This window comes from Camelus ferus, chromosome 3 (genome assembly GCF_009834535.1).
Source record: "Camelus ferus isolate YT-003-E chromosome 3, BCGSAC_Cfer_1.0, whole genome shotgun sequence".
NCBI classification, from domain to species: domain Eukaryota; kingdom Metazoa; phylum Chordata; class Mammalia; order Artiodactyla; family Camelidae; genus Camelus; species Camelus ferus.
In genome coordinates this window covers 64,943,412-64,964,242 of record NC_045698.1, presented here as the reverse complement: position 1 = coordinate 64,964,242, position 20,831 = coordinate 64,943,412, and the positions used below count along the sequence as shown (strand labels likewise).

The 20,831-nt window shown below is 39.2% G+C and overlaps 1 protein-coding gene across 1 annotated transcript in view; it reads left to right on the top strand.

Moving 5' to 3' along the window:
• ELL2 (elongation factor for RNA polymerase II 2) overlaps positions 1 to 16,411 on the top strand; it is a 70,747-nt gene extending 54,336 nt beyond the window's left edge. Inside the window, exons 6-12 of the mRNA XM_032476401.1 lie at positions 1,368 to 1,492; positions 1,650 to 1,737; positions 3,527 to 4,094; positions 6,884 to 6,950; positions 10,340 to 10,511; positions 12,426 to 12,470; positions 12,560 to 16,411. Coding sequence (XP_032332292.1) covers positions 1,368 to 1,492; positions 1,650 to 1,737; positions 3,527 to 4,094; positions 6,884 to 6,950; positions 10,340 to 10,511; positions 12,426 to 12,470; positions 12,560 to 12,676 — 1,182 coding nt within the window. The 3' untranslated portion in view covers positions 12,677 to 16,411. The remainder of the gene's footprint in view (positions 1 to 1,367; positions 1,493 to 1,649; positions 1,738 to 3,526; positions 4,095 to 6,883; positions 6,951 to 10,339; positions 10,512 to 12,425; positions 12,471 to 12,559) is intronic.
• Positions 16,412 to 20,831: the final 4,420 nt, after the last annotated feature.

The window sequence follows — 20,831 nt, the reverse complement described above, 5'->3', positions numbered from 1 at the left end:
CATATCCAAATGGAGATGGATATTCAGTAGGTAGTTACATATAAGAGTCTGGTGTTCAGAGGACATTTGGAGCTGGAATTGTAAATTAAGAGCTAGCAAAATACCAATTGGATATTGAAAACCTTAAAGCTGAGTGAAATACTCTTAGGAGGAAATGTGGATAATGAAGAAAACAAGGCAGAAGACAGGTCCTAAGCACTCCAGCATAGAAAGGAGTGAGCAGAGGAGACTTGAGAAAAAAGGCCCTGAGGGAGGAGGCGGAAACAAGAAGATTCCACTACAGAAGTCTAGAGAAGGGTTAGGATGTTGTCAGTATGTGTGGTGCTGGGGATAATAGGAAGTCTTGAAGATTGTATTTATTCCACTTTGAGAAATCCAGCTATATCTCATGTTAATTTATTTTCAAATTTGAATTTTAACATAAGCCTATCATTTTATACTTAAATCAACTTTAATGTTAGTATTCAGCTTAGCTATGAGAAAAGCATGAACTACTATAATATATTTGATAGTACTTTTAAAAGACACAGAAATAAGTGAAGTTATTTAAAAAAAAAAAAAAAGACCATTGCAGTGGGAAATGACCAGAAGAATATCTTTCTGCCAGACTCTTGGTCTGGCCCCTGAATCTGTACATTTGTGTTGTTAATGGAGCCTAGGTCTTCTAAAAGAATTATAGTTAAGGGATAAGAAAAGATTACACTTGGAAATAAACTGGCTGACTAATCATAGTAATTTGGGGGTTATTTTGGTTTATATTTATATTTATTGGTTTTGAGGCATTTTGAAGACTTTGAAAAAGTGGTTCTTCAGGAGAAAGACAGCTTTTAGGTGCAAACTTTAGCAAGTCAAGAAAATGACAGACAAGGTTATCAGAAATGACACTATTTATGGAGATAATTTCTGGAAATTACTGAAGGGAAAGTTTGTAAACTAACGTATGGGCACTATTTGGTTTCTGCTTAATGCAAGTGATCAAGGACTTGTACTGTGACTCAAAAGTAATGGAGTCAATTGCCAGAAATAAATAATGAAGTTGTTAACAAAACTATTTAGATTCCTTTAACTAGAAAAAAAGAATTGATTTAAAAAATCTTCCTCTACTTTTTACATAATGTAGGGTTACTCTTTGACAAATGCAGTGGCCATCCAGGGGGAAGATTTTTTTTTAACTATTTATATAAGGTTTTATTTAACTCCCCAAGTGAAGTCATATAAGCTTTTATTGAGATCTGGTATATGCAAAACTAGCGGTCCCTTTGGGACCAATTGGTATAGTTATTTTCAGTATAAATCCAAAAGGTTTCCTGTTTTAGGTTAGGAAATAGCAAAAAGATCTAATGCTTTGTTTTCACACTATTTACCAGGTAGCCAATCTGAATCCTAAGGACCTCTCATATACCTTAAAGGATTATGTTTTTAAAGAGCTTCAAAGAGACTGGCCTGGATACAATGAAATAGACAGACGGTCATTAGAATCAGTGCTCTCGAGGTAAGTTCTTTTTTTTTTTCCTTCAAAAAATTATGCAAATAATTTTTTAGTCACTGTTATTTTAGTGTTGAGATAGGAAAAAAGAAGCAAGGGTAAGCTTTCTATCATGAACGTTCGAAAATTGTCTCCCTAACTGGAATATGTGTGTCATTTACAGAAAACTAAATCCATCTCAGAATGCTGCCAGCACCAGCCGTTCAGAATCTCCTGTATGTTCTAGTAGAGACACTGCATCTTCTCCTCAGGTAGTTCATAAAATTATCTAAAGCATAATGGACTTAAGTGGCCACTTTGTTTAGATTGTCTGATTCATACAGGAGAGAAATGAGGCCCAGAAAAACTCCACAGCTTCCCTACCCAAAGTCACGTAGGTAGTTCATGACAGAGCTCACTCTAGAATACAGGCCCCAGCTCCCAGTCCAGAACTCTTTTCCACTACATAGCACTGCTTGTCAAAGTACTTCATGTCTACCTGGCTTTGCAATTCTTAAAGTTTACATTTTGTTGCAAGATTATCTACTTTTCCATTACACTAACTAGAAGATGTACCCAGTCCCATATCCAGTCTTAGATCATATAGAAAATTGAAGATACTTAAATTTATCTGAAGCACGTTCCAGAAAAATATTCTTAGGGAAAAATGTTTTTAAAATAAGCAAATAAAAAATTCTGCCATTTTCATGTATGCTTTCTTAAAGCACTTTTTGATTAGACCCAAGCAGAATATTCCAGTTAAACTCCATTCCAGCATAGAGTTCCCCCAAAGAGATTCCGTTTGAAAAAGGTGGAGAGATCCTGGGCAGTCTAAGAGTTCAAGCCCACCTGGTTCTCAGACAACCTTGACTTCTCTCAGGTCTTTGGGACTGGCAGGGAGGCAGATCTCTCTATCCCAGGACTGCCGACAGAGTGCTCCTCTCTCTGGACCCCCTCCCAAGGCTTAGGGAGATGGGACAGATGTGTGGAGAACAGTAAGCATGCCCTGGGCAAAAGGCTATTCACATGTCAGAAAATGTTAGAAACCTATTGTGAGGAACAGAGGAGGAACAAAATAAAAGCAGCTCTGTCCTTGCATGTATGTTGTCTGTAGAAGCCTCAAATGCCAACTACTATAAAGCTGCTTATACTCTGATCTAATTATATACTGGGTGTGAGATCAATGGTGCTGAATTGAACACAGAATAAATTAATGTGATGATTAACTATTAGTCTCTTCCAAGCTGAAGTTTAAGCCACAGTATTACATTGGATGTATGCTTTGTACTTTTCAACTATCTGAATTTACTTTTTAATTTAAATAGTTATTGTTGTTGCTGGATTGGGCCAATATTAGCATAGTTTTTAAAATTTTTTGAAATGGTAATTCCACATCATTTTTATGGACCAGTTATTAAGACTTATCTTCCAATCCAGCAAAGAGATATATTTAAGGAGGAAGAAATTGGATAGTATTTCAGCATTGATAGACATACATAGAGCAATTATTCCGAAGATGATGGTTGTTCTTATCTTAACACAGGTGACATAACAAATGACAGCCAAAATATTTGTAACTGGAGCGTCCTAAAACATTAGAAGACATCAAAGAAGTGTAGACTTATTGCCCTTTACCTACCCTTGTTGGTTCTGACAACCGACAATGGTAGAAACTGCTCCCTCATCTCACTGAATATAGCTAGGTCAGCTCTGGCCAGCAGAGGAAGGAGGCCACCTCTATTTAATACACTCCTGAGTAGTATAATCCACATAAATTGGGCTAGTCTCTCAAGTCTCTTAGGGTGGGGCTGTATTATCTGAAAGTGTTAAGTACTCCAAGAAACATATTGCCAGATTCTGCTTTTTCACCTTAGACAGGAAAACTTATTGTATATTGTTTGTGCTTAAGCTTAGAGAATGGTTAACACAACACTGATGATGAATTTAAATTGGTTATAAATTTAAGTATGAATAAAATTGTTCATATAGTAACGAGTAACACATATATTGAATTTTAGTGCAAACTGGCTCATTTTTTTTCCCTGTTTATTCCCCCACCAGAAACGGCTTTTAGATTCAGATTTCATTGATCCTTTAATGAATAAAAAAGCTCGAATATCTCACCTGACAAGTAGAGTGCCGCCAACATTAAATGGTCATTTGAATCCCACCAATGAAAAATCTGCTGCAGGCCTCCTGCCGCCCCCTGCAGCTGCTGCCATCCCTACCCCTCCGCCGCTGCCTTCAACCCACCTGCCTGTCTCCAATCCACCTCAGACTGTAAACTCTAACTCCAACTCCCCTAGCACTCCAGAAGGCCGGGGGACTCAAGACCTACCTGTTGACAGTTTTAGTCAAAACGGTAGTATCTATGAGGACCAGCAAGACAAATATACCTCTAGGACTTCTCTGGAAACCTTACCCCCTGGTTCAGTTCTACTAAAGTGTCCAAAGCCTATGGAAGAAAACCATTTGTCTCACAAAAAGTCCAAGAAGAAGTCTAAAAAACACAAGGAAAAGGACCAAATAAAAAAGCATGACACTGAGATGATTGAGGAAAAGGAGGAGGACCTTAAAAGAGAAGAGGAAATTGCCAAGCTGAACAACTCCAGTCCAGATTCCAATGAAGGTATTTTACATTTGTAAAAACCGACTACATGGATTAAATGAACAGGAAAGGGGGACTGTCATGAGTGTGAGATTATGCTGTTTATAATTAATAATGCTTCTTTATCAAATGACCATCCATTTAGTTATTAATCTTAGTATGGTGCTATTGAGCAGTTCTTTTTCTTGCAGTTTACAGCAGTTATTTTCTGTCTCTTTTTAGCCAACTATTAAACTTGATTTCTATATTTGTTAATAAAATGGTGACATTTGAAAATGACCCTGTCATCCTCCAGAGACCCCCTCTTAGAAGATGGACTTTGTTGCTCTTTTCAGAGCTGTCGCAGTATTGTGCAGCCTCAACATGACCTATTATATGCCATTCTTGAACTGATTTAACCAGACATACAACTAGCAATAAAAATATTCATTTCCTTCTATGCCAAAGAAACAGGGTCAGTCCTGCTTTAATTAATAATAGCACAGGGGAAATGTCAAATTCTTTACAAAACAAGGAAGGTAAAATTACATATGCATATCCAAAACATCATCTTCATTCAATGTGAAAGCAATTTGTCTTGTGCAAGGCTGTTGGTGATTAACTCGGTAGATCTTAGAAAATTTTTTTTTCCAATTTTGAGAACACCGTTTTGGTAAACATCAATTGTTTTTAATACATTTAACCATTTCAAGCTTTTGGAAGCTTTAAAAGTCAAATATCTGGAGACCAAAAGAACCACAAAATAATGCTTTACCTCTAAAGAAAAACTAAACAGTACAAGACTGCTTACTTGAAGTGTAGTGATCTTTAAAACCTAGTGACACAATTAGCTTTTTTTTAGATAGTCTTCTAAAACTTAATATCATGCATACCAGCATATAGAAGATCCTAGCCCATCATTTAGCATTGCTTCTAGTTTTAAACATAGCATAACTATGGCAGAATTCCCCAGGAAAACACAAATTTAGAAAAGGTACTTTAATGATTAGAGTTGAAGGAGTGTTATCTTTCTGTAATTTGCCCATAATACTGAAAGTCTGTAATCCTTAGATTTAACTGACCATTTTTGCCATAGGAGAGCAGCTTTGATTATTGAATAGTATAATGCAGTGCCTTTATTGACCTAGACTGAGTGTATTGTGTGTCAAAGCATATCTGTTAAAATATTTAGGTCAGTATGGTAGCATATAGTGGCCCAAGAGGTAGGTGTAAGCTTTTAACCACCAACACTAGCGTACTTGAATTTGCGAGATCAGAAAAAGGCAAGAGTTAATAAAACCTCATGTTCAGAGTGAGTAAGCCAGGTTCCTAGGTATGCCCCGCTCTCCACATTTCAAACCGTCAGATGGTAATCCTGAGTCAGAAGCTAGTTAGTGCTGGGAGGACTTCATCTCAAAATGCTGAGACCTATAGCACAGTTTGAGTTTTCTCAGAGTTAGAATCCTAGAGAAGCAGACCCAGTCTCTGAATCCTTCACTGAGGGTGTAGTACCTTTCTCAGCCAATTGAGAGTATCACAAACTGAGAATAGATTCAGACCCATATCTGCTGCGTCTGTTGGAATTTATCTGGTGTCTGTGGCAAAGGAGAAGCCAGGTGACATGCACTTGACCTGACATCTTTTCCTTTAAGACTCAGGCTACTGTAAAAACAAACTTTTACCGAAACCTGAATTAATGTCTGTTTCTTTCTTTCTTTCTTTCTTTCTTTCTTTCTTTCTTTCTTTCTTCCCTTCCCTTCCCTTCCCTCCCCCTCCCCTTCCCTTCCTTCTTACCCTTCCCTTCCCTTCCCTTCCCTTCCCTTCCCTTCCCTTCCCCTTCCCCTCCCCTTCCCTTTCCTTCCCCTTTCCTTTCTTTCTCTCTTTCTCTCTCTCTCTTTCTCTCTCTCTCTCTCTCTCTCACACACACACACACAGCCCGCAGAGTCTGCATAATTTGTTTAGTGTGCTTTGTCCTTTAAAATATTAAACCAAGAAATCGTTAAATGCTTACTCTTGTTTTATATTGAACATGTGTGTTTTGCCAGCAGGTAGAGTTAGGATTTGAATTATTAGTTTAATTCTACTTTGAATGAAAAAAAAAATTACCCTAATTAAAAAGTCTAACATACCCTCTGGAAATGGTATGTTCAAACAAATGGAATACTGAGGGATTTTACACACTTCCACAGTGTAGTCCTGAGTGACTGGTCCTTTATTTATTTATCTATTTATTCTGTCCCCTTAAAAACAAATCTGTATAGTATTATGAGGGTTAGAGATTAGAGTAGAAATTGGGGTCCACTAATATCTTATTTTAAATTACTTTAAACTAATGGGGAAACTTCCTGCTTAATCCACTGTCTGCATACGAAAAGAATAGCAGTAAAAATACAGTGATCGAAGCAGTCTGCTACCTGACTTCATTATCTCATCTGCCTTGTTTGAATCCTATGAAAAGTAGATGTTGATGTAAAATTTGTATCTCCCATTGTCTGGCTGCATCTGCCACCACAATCTTTGAATTGCTGGGCAGATGCCACAACTGTTGTTGAAAGAATAGAAGGTTGACCTTGGGTTAAGATGGAATTCCTTTATTGTGCAGACACTGCAGTAGCCAGGGTGCTTTCAATGCCTGGCGTCGGTTCTGCTGGCGCTGGTCATAGGGCCTCTATTGTTCGTGTTCAATTGTATTCCTTGCTCACTGTTGCTCATTGAGATGGAAGAATAGAATTTGAGGAAAAGTGTTCCAGATGTTTCTGATCCATTTTAGAATTATAGGCAGTTTATAACCATACTGTTTGGTGAACGCTTGAATTTTTTTTTCTTTGTAGGAGTTAAAGAGGGTTGCACTGCCTCCATGGAGCCTTCCTCAACAATTGAACTCCCAGATTATTTGATGTAAGTTCAGATGTCTGCTGATGGGAGAGAACTGTTTAATTTTAGAAAGTTTGCAAATTCTTTTCCCATAATTTGCAAATGAGAAAAGAAGTTGCAGAAACAGAGTCCTGGAGCCACCCCTGCAATTGAAAGGCTGCCATTAAGCCTGCTCGTCCCCAGTCCACCCTTGTCGGCTTGAGCAGGTTGTGCCTCCCCCTGCTCTGAGCTCTGCTCCGTAGCCTTTAAATATAGAGAAGCTTGTCCTTTGTTCCAGAGCCAAGCCAAGCTTTTGATTTTGGAAGATTTCAGGGATCTGACTCTTCAAAGCTGACAGTCTATCAATGCACAAGTCATTCACTTGAGCCCCCCAAAGGGACAGTTTATTACTGATAAAGTGCTTAAACCTCTTAGAGGTTTAAGTTAATTAGAGATAGATGGAGTTTTATTTACATAAAGCTTTGCCTTCAAATTAATTTTAAGAGGAGAGGACAGTAAAGTGTGATCATTTCATTTCAATACTGGTTATAATGGTCTTCTTGTTATGACAACAAGTTGCTAAATGCTGAGCTGGGGCCTTTTTTTAACTGGTTATCACAGAAATTATAACTTGGACACATAATTCTAGCTTTTTGATAGATTCAAAGGCTTCTATATGAAGAAAATAATTAAATTGCAAGAGCCTGGAAAAACGGAGAGTGAGAGAGCAGACAGATTTGACTGCAGATAGCTTTGAAAATGGACAAATGTGCACATAGCTTGAATGTAGACTGGAAAATGGAATCTGGACTGTATGAACATTTACTAATGAACATTTAGTAGCGCCTCATGGTGGACAAAGTTAAGCTATGCTGTTTAGTGTTCCATGTCCCATAAAATGTTCATTTCTAGAGTTGAGAACATTGTTGTTACTTTTGCTTAACAGTAGTGGTGAAAGCTTTACTTATTGGGGAATGATATAGCATGAAACCATAGTGCTGGTTATCATCTCTTAACTAAAAGGAACCCAAGAAACCATGCTGAGGACTCTCTCATCTGAGGTCATACATGGTTTTGGAGTTCTGTGGGGAAGCGTGAAAAGCTGCTACTACTGAGTTGGCCCAGGCGGGGACGGTTGGGGGATAGTGCCTGGCTGCACTGATGAGGGGGTTCACCTCTCCAAATGCATTTCCTTAAAACTCTTGTGAAAGTTGGCCCCCTCAAATAACAGCTGCAGTACTGTGCTCTCATTCTCTTGTGACTGATTTTGAATTCCTCTTTTTTGTAGTAATGCTGTATGCCTGTCACATAGGACAGCATCCTATAGGGAGACTGAAAAATAATTCTAACCTTTCCCCTGTGGATTCAGAGTGTTGCTGTGTTTTGTCAACTTAAGCAGTTAATTCTGTATTTAAAAACTTGTTTTTAACTAACTGATCTACGGATGGTTGGATGGTTGCTGCATCTGCCTCAGCTCATTTCTGTATATTTGTCATGTTCTCTTAAAAATCATGAAAGCACATAACCTATGTGATTGTTTGCTTAATTTATTTAAGCAAAAGCAATTTATTTTAACGAAAAGCTATCATTTAAATCTGCAGATTTTCTTAAAATGGTGAGAAAGCATGAATTTTCAGAAAAATCACCAAAAATACAGAACTTAGACTTGTTTCTTAAGAAAACCAAAAGGACATACTATAAATCTTTCATGATCAGCTTCTGAATAACTCATACTTAACCACAGAATTCCTATTTTTTATATAATAAGAATAATTCTGTTACTTGTGGTTATGAATTATCCAAAGTGTTTAACATTTTATTCCATTACCACATTGAGAGCCAACTATAGAACTGCTAACAATTTTTGTTAAAATAGTGAAATACTTTTCATTTCAGTGCCAGTGTAACTAAATAATTTTCTATAATAGCAACACAACTCTTGGCTAGTTTGGCATTTTCCCCTACGAGGACTATTAAATAAAATACAGAGGGTGTGGCCTTGGGTGTAATTTTGAGAAAGTGGGATAAACATTTTATATAACAAGTTGAACCTGAGTTTCACTGTTGCTTCAGCCGTTTTGCTTGCATATGCTTATCCCCAGGAACCTCTTTCTCCCCGGGGCCCTTCTCGGGTGTGCAGTCAGGTCAGCCTGTCTAGAGAGGACTGCTTCACTGCTGGCTGGTGCTGTTCCTTTTATAGCAAGGACACTAGCAGGGCAGCCTTAAATCAGCATAATACCACTGTCTCAGTTACACTTAGGAAATTAAACCCCCACACTGTCTAACTCAGCACAAATAAAAATATTAATGAGGACATTAAGGTTGCTAATTAAGGACTTTTCTCACATTTCCAACTAGGCATCTGTGCTATTTATTGCATTTTAATTAAAACTTGTAGGATTGTCTAAAACCATTTCAGAAAGGACTGAACTCCCAAGGTCTTCCCACCATGAAGAATATATGTGCACCCCCTGGGAGCAACCTGAAGCTCCTTCCACCTACCTGAAATTGCTTTGGAATCTCAATTTTTACCTCAAAAAGTCAAGGGAATTTTGCATTCCATGACAGGAGCACAGAGTGCAAAGACTCAGGCCCAGATCTACAAACAAATCATATTAACTTTAATATTAAAATGCTGTTTCAATGTACTTAACCACCACTGAATAAACTGACACTCTGGGAAGATGGCCTTCATTCACCAGGTCCCTAGAGGTATAATCACACCCTAAGGTAAAACATCTGTGGCATTTTTATTAAGAAAGTAAGTTAAATGAATAGTATAAAACTGCCTTTCTGTTATACATAATATGACACTTCACTGTTTGAGAAGAACTAGAGAAATATACCTTTTTTTCCTTTATTTTTCATGGTCTAACTCTCACTTTTTAAAAATGATAAAAACAATTCCTCTTTTGTATTTTATGTTTGCCCAGTCAGAAATGGGAGGAAAGGGAGAGAGGGAACAAGTCTGAGGCACCTTGCTGGCAGCAGGTGTGAAAGACTGAAAGACAGACTCTCTCTTATAAAGCAGTAGGTCTGGAGAGAGCTCTGACTTCAGCACTTAGTGACTGTGTGACATTCTCCTGGTTTCAATTACCCCCTAGGCCTTCTGTCTCCATGTGACTCGTAACAGATGGGCTGGCTGCTGCCACTAGCATGGTAGTAAATTACTTGGGGTGGAGAAAGGTTTAGGAAGCTACATCTGTGTAAGTGTTTTCTTCTGGTTGCACTTTAATTCCAGTCCCACCATGTTGTTTTACACTCTCCTTCACCGACATTCTTACGTTCTGTGGGATAATTTCACCTGAAACATCTTTGAAGGAGTGGCAAGGCAGCAGGCAGTGGCAGGGTGGCATTCAATGTCTGGTTTAAATCTCAGACTCAGGCATCATGTCTGTTCTGTACTACTCTCCATTTATCTTTCTTCATCTTAGAAAATACATTGCTATTGTCTCCTATGAGCAACGCCAGAATTACAAGGATGACTTCAACGCTGAGTATGATGAGTACAGGGCCTTGCATGCCAGGATGGAGACTGTGGCTAGAAGATTTATCAAACTGGATGCACAACGAAAGCGCCTTTCTCCGGGCTCAAAAGAGTATCAGGTAAACACATTTGTTCCTAGATGGACTGGCTTTCATATTTTACCTTCTTTCTTTCTCTGCCTTGCCCATCCCCAGGCATCCCACTGGTCTTCAGAGCAAGTCCTCTCACAGACCAGATGCTCTGCAGCTTTTGTCCTTCATTTAAAATTAGCTAGGAAAATCAATATTTGAAATAGTTCTTGAGAATAGGTAAACACCAGCTTCTGTTTCTGCCAGTGAAGGGAAAAAAATTTTTTATATAAACATAATATGTATAAAATGTATAATACATACTTAAATAAATAGCATAATGTGCATTGAGAAAAATGCAGACAACTAAATAGTGAGAAAAGGCTGGATTTGGGATTCATCAAAATATTTGACTGCATTACCAACTCAACTTAGACTATAGCTCTTAGATCTGGTGCTATTTCCCAATACTATGTTAAGGTTTGGGGCTTAAATGAAGAAAAACTTGGTGCTATTCCAGAGACTGACGTTTGTTACCAGGTATTAATCTGTTTTCACTTCCCTGGTTTAGGTGGTAATGTTATTGCAGCTGACAGAGAGCAGTAGAAGCCTGACCCGTCTACTGATTGTTCTTATGGTTCTTAGCCAAAGGCTTGATATAAATGGGTGTTTCCCTCCTTGTGTAGGACAGATAACTTTGTCACACTTCACAGCCGTCAGTGGTGCCTCCATCCTGGCCCACTGTTCTGATGGGAACTGACGAGAGAGACTGGGTGGGTTTTCCCGCATCGGGGAAAACAGCCTGAGAGCATCTGTGCCCCAGGGACTCATTATGTCTTCTATCCGTGGGCCTTACTCTTTTAAAATAGCTGCCTAGAGTTAGAGAAGACTTTGCCAGAGTTGAGTGGCTGGGGGTGCAAGAGGTCAGTAATATGGTGGTTCAGGTCTGTCTGTCTGTCTGTCTGTCTATCTGTTTATTTACTTACTTTCTTACTTACTAGTGCACCAGTGAGTATATTTAAACTGAAATGTAATTCTAAGGATTGCTCAGTGGTTAGGAGCAGGCCCTGAAGCCAGACTGCTTGGATTTGATTCTCAGCTCTACTCCACTTATGTGACCTTGGGGAAGTTACTTAACTTGCCTTAAGTTCTCAAAATCCCTATCCATAAAATGAGGTGATTATAGAGTTGTGCAGAAAAAATGTAAGCATTTGGAAACTGCTTAGATCCATGGTGCATCAGGTTATATGGCACACCAGATGTGAGCTATTTTCCCCTGCTACCCGATTCTCCTCCCTAGAGACAGTTACTGGCTTCCAGAGTATTCTTTCAGAGGTCTGTGTGTACATAAGATGTATATACACAAACAAATTTGCAAATATACCCTATTTAATTGAATTTAAGATGTCATCAATTATAAGATGCACCATTGTCTTATATTCCAGTAAGTTATGATTCATTATGATTTATCTGATTTCATTGAAATGAGAAGAAATGTGCATCTTAGAAGTAATGAAATTCTTACAATATCTCTATTTCTCCCTTACAAAAATGATATCAAACTGTATAAATTGTTTTGTACTTTGCTTTTTTTCACTAAACAATATATATCTTAGAGAATTTCTTTATGTAAACCCATAAAGCACTTCTTTAATGGCCTCTTAGTATTCTTTGTATGGATTAATGGACATTTAGATTTTGTTTACTTTCTTTTGCTTTACAAACAGTGCTGCACCAGGTAACCCTGTGAATGTGTCGTTTCACTCAGGCACCAGTACATCAGAAAGAAAAGCTCAAGTGCTGAGTCAGTTTTATATTAGCTATTTTGATAGCAGTTGCCAAATTGCCCTCCTTAAATAAGACTGTATTCATCATCAATATTTCCCACAGCCTTGTCAAGTGTGTTAACTGTTTATATTGCAAAAAAAGTTGTTCTTTTCTGATATCTGAATATTAATTTTGTAGAATGTTCATGAAGAAGTCTTACAAGAATATCAGAAGATAAAGCAGGTAGGTAGCATCACTGTTGGCTTTCTGACCTGTAGTTGGGAAGTGTTACAAACTCCATGGTCTAATTCCTCACTTCTTTTCATCTGCAGTCAAGTCCCAATTACCATGAAGAGAAATACAGATGCGAGTATCTTCATAACAAGCTGGCTCACATCAAAAGACTAATAGGTGAATTTGACCAACAGCAAGCAGAGTCATGGCACTAGAGCTCTGCTTGGACCAGAAGATGTGAATAAACTTAAGCTTATTTATTTAAAATTCCAAATGAGTTGCTCTCAAATTCTAAAAAAATGAAACTTTGCCTGTTGAAAGTTTCAGTATTAGTAAACTTGAGTTACCTTTTTTCCCCCCATTTTACTTTTTGCTTCCTTGCATTTTTGAAGCTGCTTTTTTGGTCCTTTTTTCCCCCTCAAGACTTGTGTTTGTCAATAGAAATAATTTTTTTTTAGATATTGGGGATCCAGTGTCTAAACTTCAAATCAATTTTTTTCCTTAAAAAGCTGTGTTTGTCATTAGACATGATTTTTTTTTAAGATATTGGGGATCCAGTGTCCACACTTCAAAGTTATGTGTGTTTAAAAAAAAAACAAACAGTAACGTTCAAGGTGAAATGCTTTTGGATAAACATAGGCCTATTTTCTGATCTTTCTTAATGCGAACTCTTTGCCTTAAATGGTAGACTATTTAGAAATTTGCACAAAATACAAAAAAAATTAAAACATTGTTTTGGAGGGTTAAGAAATAGAAAGGTGTATGAGTATGTGTATGTGTGTAAGTCTGTATACACATATGTATATACAGGCTGAGTTAATCTAGAACAGTAAATCCGCCCTGCAAGTTAACCCCCCATTGCAATGGTTGCCTTAAGGTGTTTGCTAGTTGTGTACCTAGTGTGGTTAATCATTAGCTACACTGCTTCCCACTTGAGTAGAGTAGTGGGAAGCACACTGTGGCCTACCAGCGTCTGAAAGTGTGTGCTCGACCTGTATGTGTGCAGAGGTGATGTGGATGTGAGCGTGCATGGAGGAAAAAAAGCTGCTACTCGCAGTAGGCCAAACGCTCAGGTGAAACAACTGACGAGTGTTACTGTAGGTTTTTTCTTCCTGTCAAATTACTACTTCTATCGTGGAAGACAAAAGCATTTCCATTTCAACAGTTTGTCAGCTTTATTAATGTTGGGCAAAATTGATATGTTATGAAAATGAAACAGATCTATAGTTTTGGGGCAAAATTATAAAATTAAACGTGTAGGTAACCTATTTATATACTGCTATAAAGTATTTTTTGAAGAGAGATATGCAAAGAAGCTATTACCTACATGAAATGTATATTTAAAGTTTTTTTTCATCCTGGGTACCAGGAATATAAAAAAGAGTGGATATATTTAACCATAACATACTGTGATTCATCAAACAGCACAAACTTTCATTTCATGGAGTTTATCTGTTGACGTTGATTTAAACTATCACTTATTTTTCATGTGGGAACATAAGTTATGTGGTCAAAAATACAAGGATTTTGAACTAATGTTGATTCAAGTTGTGTTGTCTTATCGTATTGTTTTTCCAAGTGCTGCCAGTTTAAAAGGGAAGCATTATGTTTACAAATATGTTTTGAAATGTTTGCCAAAATTTTGGTGGTATCTTTAATAAAGATGTTTGTCTCCAGCATCCAAAAAAATAAATAAGTAACTTTGTTGTGTATCGCTGTAAACCAGAAAATGTTGGGATCTAGAAAACCTGAGATAGCATGTAGAGGAAATTTTCTCTTTGGAGTTCTTCTAAAACTTTAACTGGAAAGAGTAGATCATAGAGGAAAAATATACAATACAAAAGCTGAAACAAGACCCTGTGCACTATCATTATCACAATGACCACAGAAATTTGATTTCTATGTAGTGTGGAACCCCTAGGGAATTCGATTTCTTTTAGCATTGCAATCCCTGGTGCTCTTCCTTTTACCTCAGAATTGGTACAATCATTATTAAATGTTCATTGATTTCAAACTTTCAGTTGAAATTTTAAAAAAATAGGAAAGGAAACTTGGGTAAATTTGGTCCTCATATCATTATGGTGGAGTCTCCTGAGAGATTTGTCTGGTGTCATTTCTTGGACATCTTGACTTTTTAATCAAAGATGAGTGGTGTCTGTCAAAAGCAAGGTGCTTGGACCACTTGCATCACCCAAATTAGAATCTCTGGAGATGGAGCCTAGGTATCCACTTTTTCCTCAGTAACCTCCAAGTGGCGTTTGCAAGCTGAAGTGTGAGAACCATTGGCTTGAAAGTAACGCTAAACTTTTAGGCCTCTAAATCTCAAAGTCTTGAACTGAAGTTCAACTGTTGGCTTTTTTTTTTTTTTTTTTAAACCCATCCCTGTCAGCAAGGTGCAAATCACTTTCCTCTCTACATCATTTGAGGCACCCTCTCAATTGTTTCACTGCCAACTTATCTCAGAACTTGTTTACAAACACACCTTCGAGTTGGTTAATTGTTAGCCTTTGGAGCTCCTACCCACCTACGTCAGCACATCTTCTGGTTTACAAATTGGGTAATAATGGAAGCTGGAGATGCTTTATGAAAATCCAGCATTGCACACCCATAGACTTGACCACCTACCTATATAAGCCTTAATTTAGATGTTTGTTGTGTACATTGGGCAGATCCTTGCAAAATATTTATCTGTCTATCAGTTGCAAATTTGAGAATTGTAAATCTCTGAATCTGCTATTACCCGAGGGTGCATCTCTTTTGAAGATGGGCATGAGCCTATTAAAATATTTATAGTCATTCTTCATCTCTGACTGCAAGATTTTTAGATTCTCTCAAATAATTGCTGCAGGAATGGGTGGCCACTTAGTATCAGTTACTCTGGTAGAATTTAGTTTTTGGGTATTTTTTTTTTCTTTTTAAGAGAGATAGTAAGTGTAAAACAGCATTGTCAAGATGAGAGAATGAGATGTGTTGTTTTTCATCACATTTCATCCAAAATAGTTTGAAGCACTCTTGAAGATTTTTACCAACACCCATAGATTAATGAGCCACTGATTTAATACAAACCAAAAATAACATTAACTTGATGTGGTTTTGTTTTATGTAGGGATTTCATTTCCTATCTCGTTGGTTATTTATTTCCCTTGGAATACTTTCAGTTCTAAGTAGTGATAGATGTTCAGCACTTGCTCTTACAAAAGAAACTGGTGTGGTCAGTTTATATCATTGCTCCACTTGCTGATTTTTTTAAATCCAGTATTAATTTTCCTTCAGCTCTGATTGATCTTTCAACCTTTATAAGAGTTTTCTTTTCCCTTAAAATATTTCACTTTATTATGTAAAACAAATGCATATTTTCACGTTGGAAGCAAGATGTTGAAACAAGGTTTAGGCACAATGGTCCATCTGTTCCGACACTCCGCCTGGCTCCCTCACCCCTTCCATCAGCGCGCTCTTTGCTTCTGGAGCTTGGCAGGAACTCTTCAGCCAGTTCATTGTCTTTCAGGCAGTGTGAGTGTTGAGTCACGTATGTGTGGTTTTTGCCTTTACTACTTTTGAAGTTCTTACAGTTTATTACTTGCCTAAGTGTTACTAAATCCTTTTCTTGTGTACCAGAGGGGGGAAATTATAGCCAGTGCTTTGAGAGGAACCTTTTGGGAAAGGATATTAACCGAAAACTACTAAATGAAGGCAACAGAAGATGTTAATGTCCTTTGTGACCTAAAAACTGAACAAGGCTGTCAGGCTCATTTCAAAATATTTTGAAGTGTTAAAAAAGTATATATACGTATATATCTGCGCTGTTTCTCAGTTGTTCCACCCAAACCATGTTAGGACTCTCGAAGGCAAAATGTCACAGGGACTTGTCAGTTGTTAACTGAGCTCAGCAGCTGTGGTAGCCCCTGTTGTTCTACACCAATTTCAGTTCAATAAAAATGTTAACTTTGCAATTCTGGTACTTGTTTTTCCTTTGTCTCATGTCAAGTCTCTTCACTTTTCTCTTAAAAAAAAACAAAAAACAAAAAACAAAAAACCTCTATAAATATCTTCCTGGGACAGAGAAATTACTTGTTGGTGACTCTAGGAAGTGGGCACACAGGGCATTTGCTCCAGGACCCTGCCTGTTTATAGAGGAACAATAATCATAGTTAGCTTTACTGAGGATTCCTGTGTATTTGTATGCATTGTCTGATTGCTCCTCAGCACAATCGCATTATCCCCACTTCATAGGCGAGTAAACTGAGGCTTAGAGAAGATAAGACACTTGTCCATCACAAGGCCGGGAAGCCTAACTCAAGTATCTGTTCTTAACCACCTCGCCATACTGCCCCTCACATGTTGGTACCTGTTTAGGTTTAGGGTAAACTTCACAGAGTGACCATTCCAGTAACACCACACAGGCTACACTGTGGATTCAAAGGAGACTAGAACATGGGTGTTGGGGTAATAGCTAATGGAATATTCTCTGAGTTAATTTTGTCCAAAATGAAGAGCTTGAAGGAAGGCCAAAATACTTTTTCTATTTCCTTCCTAATGTGTGCTGCCTTAACTGTGGCTATATGACAGGGATTGGGGCAATGCAGGTAGAGAGACGAAGCAGGGTTACAGTCTTGGAATCACATCATTTTCTCTGCATGTTAACAAACTGTCTCAGTAACAGACTCCAGCTCTGGGGGTATGCAGTGTAAATTAGACGTAAGAAGATTCTGGTTGGGTTCTTAGCACCCAGTTCCTACAAATTTTCTGAAGGAATAATGGAGGAGGAAAGGAAGCAGGCCTCAGTTAAGCATTAGTATTAAAAACACAGAGTGGTCAGTGCCAGCCGTGATTCTGGTTGGGTTTTGACAAGCCACAGGGATGAATGAGGTTCCTGGTGTCATAATTCTGTCAGCAGCCCTCCTTCCCCCATTGGACATTTGACACTGGACTTGTCTTTTAACACAGCTTCTTTCCTCACCTGTCGAGTGAAAATATGCCTTCTTACTAAGGTAGGGAAGAGACTCAATTGTTTGTAAAGCACTAGGCAGTTCTGAAAAACAGCAATCTGCTAAAGGTAGTGGGGAGAGTTTGTTGGAGCATTCCTTTTTTAGGTGAGAATGAGCCCGATTTGATTGACTGCAAAGAGATCAAAGGTTGAGCGAGGCTTGAGGTTTCAAGGTGGAGTGTTTGGGGTTTGTTTTATTGAATGCTAGACCTACACGTACCTGCCCCACTGGTTTCACCTTCCTGAGGTTGGGGCGGGAGGCTGGCAATGGTAGTAATGCCAGCTCTGATGTTTCATGATTGCTTTAATGTTCAAGTGGGGGTCAGGTGAGTCTGCTGTGTGACGGTGATGTGTCATTTACACCTCCTGCCTGTTTAGTTCAACAGGGCAGCCAGGCTGGTTTGACTTACTGTGATTAGATACTTGGTACAATTTGGGCATCTGTAGATGGATGATACGAATTCATTTGGTCTATGAAATAGAGGAGAGTGCTTCCTAAAGATGAGCCCACATAATCAACTGCCATGTTTGACTTCTAAAGCTGGGGCTTCTAAGAAATGGCTGACTGCCTTTCTGTACTTCACAGATTCCAGTGGGCTTACAGAACTCTGCTGGTGTAGACAGGCAGTAGGATCTACCTTGCTGGTCTCATCTCCTGCTACTCCCGCTGCACCCCAGTCATACAGGCCTGCCTCCCAGTTCTCCAGTCGCCCCTGCTCCTCCCATCCCAAGGCCTTACTTAGTACGTGCGGTCCCTTCTGCACCACCATTTCCACCCTCCACCCCTTCTCCTCACTTAGCTAAGTCCTCCTCACCCTTAAGATCCCCTCTTAAACATCACTTACTCCAGGAAGCATTCTCTAACCTTTCAGGCTAACTCGAGTCACGCAGGTGTATGTTCTTTTTCGTATTATACTTCTCCTTTGTGGCATTTATCACAATTATAATTAAATACTAATCATATTATTTATCAAGTAAGTTCCCTGAGAGTAGAGACTGCCTACTATTTGTTCACTAGTGTGTCCAGTGTCAAGCCTCGTGCCTGGCATATAGAAGGGGCTCAATAATTCACTGAAAGAATGAATGAGGCAGGCTATTCACATATGTCATTTAAAATTCAGGTGGCCAGAGGGCTTAGATTATTACAAGGGTCTGCTATATCATTCAGGTTTGTGTGCCTTACCACTTGATCTTCCCAAAGTCATGATGTAGGAATGAATTACTAATGGCAGACTGACTTTACTTTGGGAATCCCTTTGCCATGATTAACTAACTGGACATCTTCAAAGGGTGCATCTCTTTCCAACACTGGCATTCATACCTCTAGTATCTCTGGAATCTGGTCATCTAAACGGTTGATAATGGTTTGGACTATAAAATGGAATGGCTTAAAAAGTTACTTTTATTGTTTCTCATAACTGACAGGTTCTGGTTTCATTTCCTAATATATTTTTTCAAAAGCCTTTCTCCCACTTCTCAGGGACATGGTAGACGACAGCAGTCTAATCACCTCTAGCCTGATGTTTCTTTAAATTTGACATGTGCTTTTATTGACTTTTTTTTACACCTAGAGCTTCCATAACCTTCCAGACAGTAGATATTTGAGGATAAACACAGGACTTTGGGACCCCTATAACGATGGAGCTAGCAGAGCCCATCAACAGCATCCAAAACAACCAACCGTCTTCACATCATATATGAAATGAAGATGTTCAAATGGCAGCCACCAGAGCAGGACGAGACCCAGAAGCTAACACTCTTCCTAGGATGGAGCTCAGAGCAGCCTGGCACCACTACTGGAAAATAATAGGAGGACAGGGAGGCAGAGGAAGGGGCCAAACGAGAGATGCCGCACCCCCAGCGGTTCGGGGCACAGTCAGGCTGCAGAGCGCGGGCGAGTTTATAAAGCCTCTGCCTCAGCGTCCCACCCATATGCGGGGTAGCACCTGCCTCACAGGGTTGTTGTCATAATGTTTACGCAGAGTGGTGCGTGGCACCCAGGAAGTTTTCTCTGCGTATTTTTTGGTTTATTTTCTAATTACTTCTTTCCATCTTTTATTTCGACTTGGAGAGTTCTGCAGCAATATACCTGACAAACAAGCAGCCAGCCCGAACTGAAAACCCTATTGGGTTCATCTCAATTTTTGCATAAATTGGTTGAGTCCCTCTGGTAGGTAAACACAACCCAGAACATTTCAAAGTCTCGGCTCCTGATTGCTCTGTGAAATACATTTTCTCTGTGAACTTTTCCAAGTACCACATTAGCTTCTCCTAACATCACGACCACCAGTAACTTAGATATCGTGCTGGTGCACTTGTTCCAAATAAGTTACCAGAGGGCCTTGAAACGGTTCATTTCTGGTACAATGCTTTGGGGAAAAGTCTCCTGTGAAAATGACTCCCTCTCACGCCTGTAAGCTTTGCCTTCTCCTCCCAAGGAACAGAGTTCATTTAAGTCAGCCTTGTCAAAGGGGTACCAAGAGGGTCTCCAGGGCTCTCGTGGCCACCTGAGCTGTAGACGCTGCAGCTGAGAGCAGCTGTGAGGGGGCACTGGGGACTGTTGGCAAAGCACCTCCCACTACCCCCATGCTCCCTTCCCTCTCCACCCTGTTGACAAGCCTTTATTGCTGCGGTAGCCAATTATCACCACCCCACCTGCTCTTCCCTCCTCTTAACTCACTGTTCTCTCCTGAATGACCTACTGCGCTCCTCCCTTCTGTCAACCTGCCTCACGTCTTATCATTTCTCCTCTGATCTTTGGTTAAAGATGTCTTGCTTATAGATAGTGAGAAGGCCAGTTCAGAACCAGGGACCTACAAGCAAGACATGCAGAGTCTGGGAAGTAAAGCTGAAAATGCTTTGTGGTGTAGAGAGCAAAGAATGGAACCTGGAGTCCTACACCCTGGGTGGAGTCCTGGTTCTAAGATTTACCAGCCTGTGACCCAGGGCAACCTGCCCAGACTGAATTGCCCTTCCATCATCCCTGATAAATTAGGATAATATCTACGGACAACGGCTATGTAAGGATGAAACAGAGACCGTTGCATCCAACTCAAGGGACTGGATGGGGCAATTTCACACCTGCCCCTGCAAACCCACTTTGGTGGCTGTTTATCCCCAGAGATGAACTCTCTGGCAGTTCTCATAATTCCTACAGGACAGCTACTCTTAGATGATGAATCCTGTGGTCACTTTTAGCATAGGTTTCATTTCAGTAACTAATAAGGCCAAAACTCTGAAATGCATTTAAAATTAAAGCTTCTGCCCTCTTCCAGCCTAAGTCTGTTTTAAGCTGGAAGTCAAGTCCCTCCCACCTCTCGGTATCCCCTAGGGTTGCAGGAGCAGAGAGCAGGGAGATGTCAGGGGAAGGAGAGGGCCTATTTGAC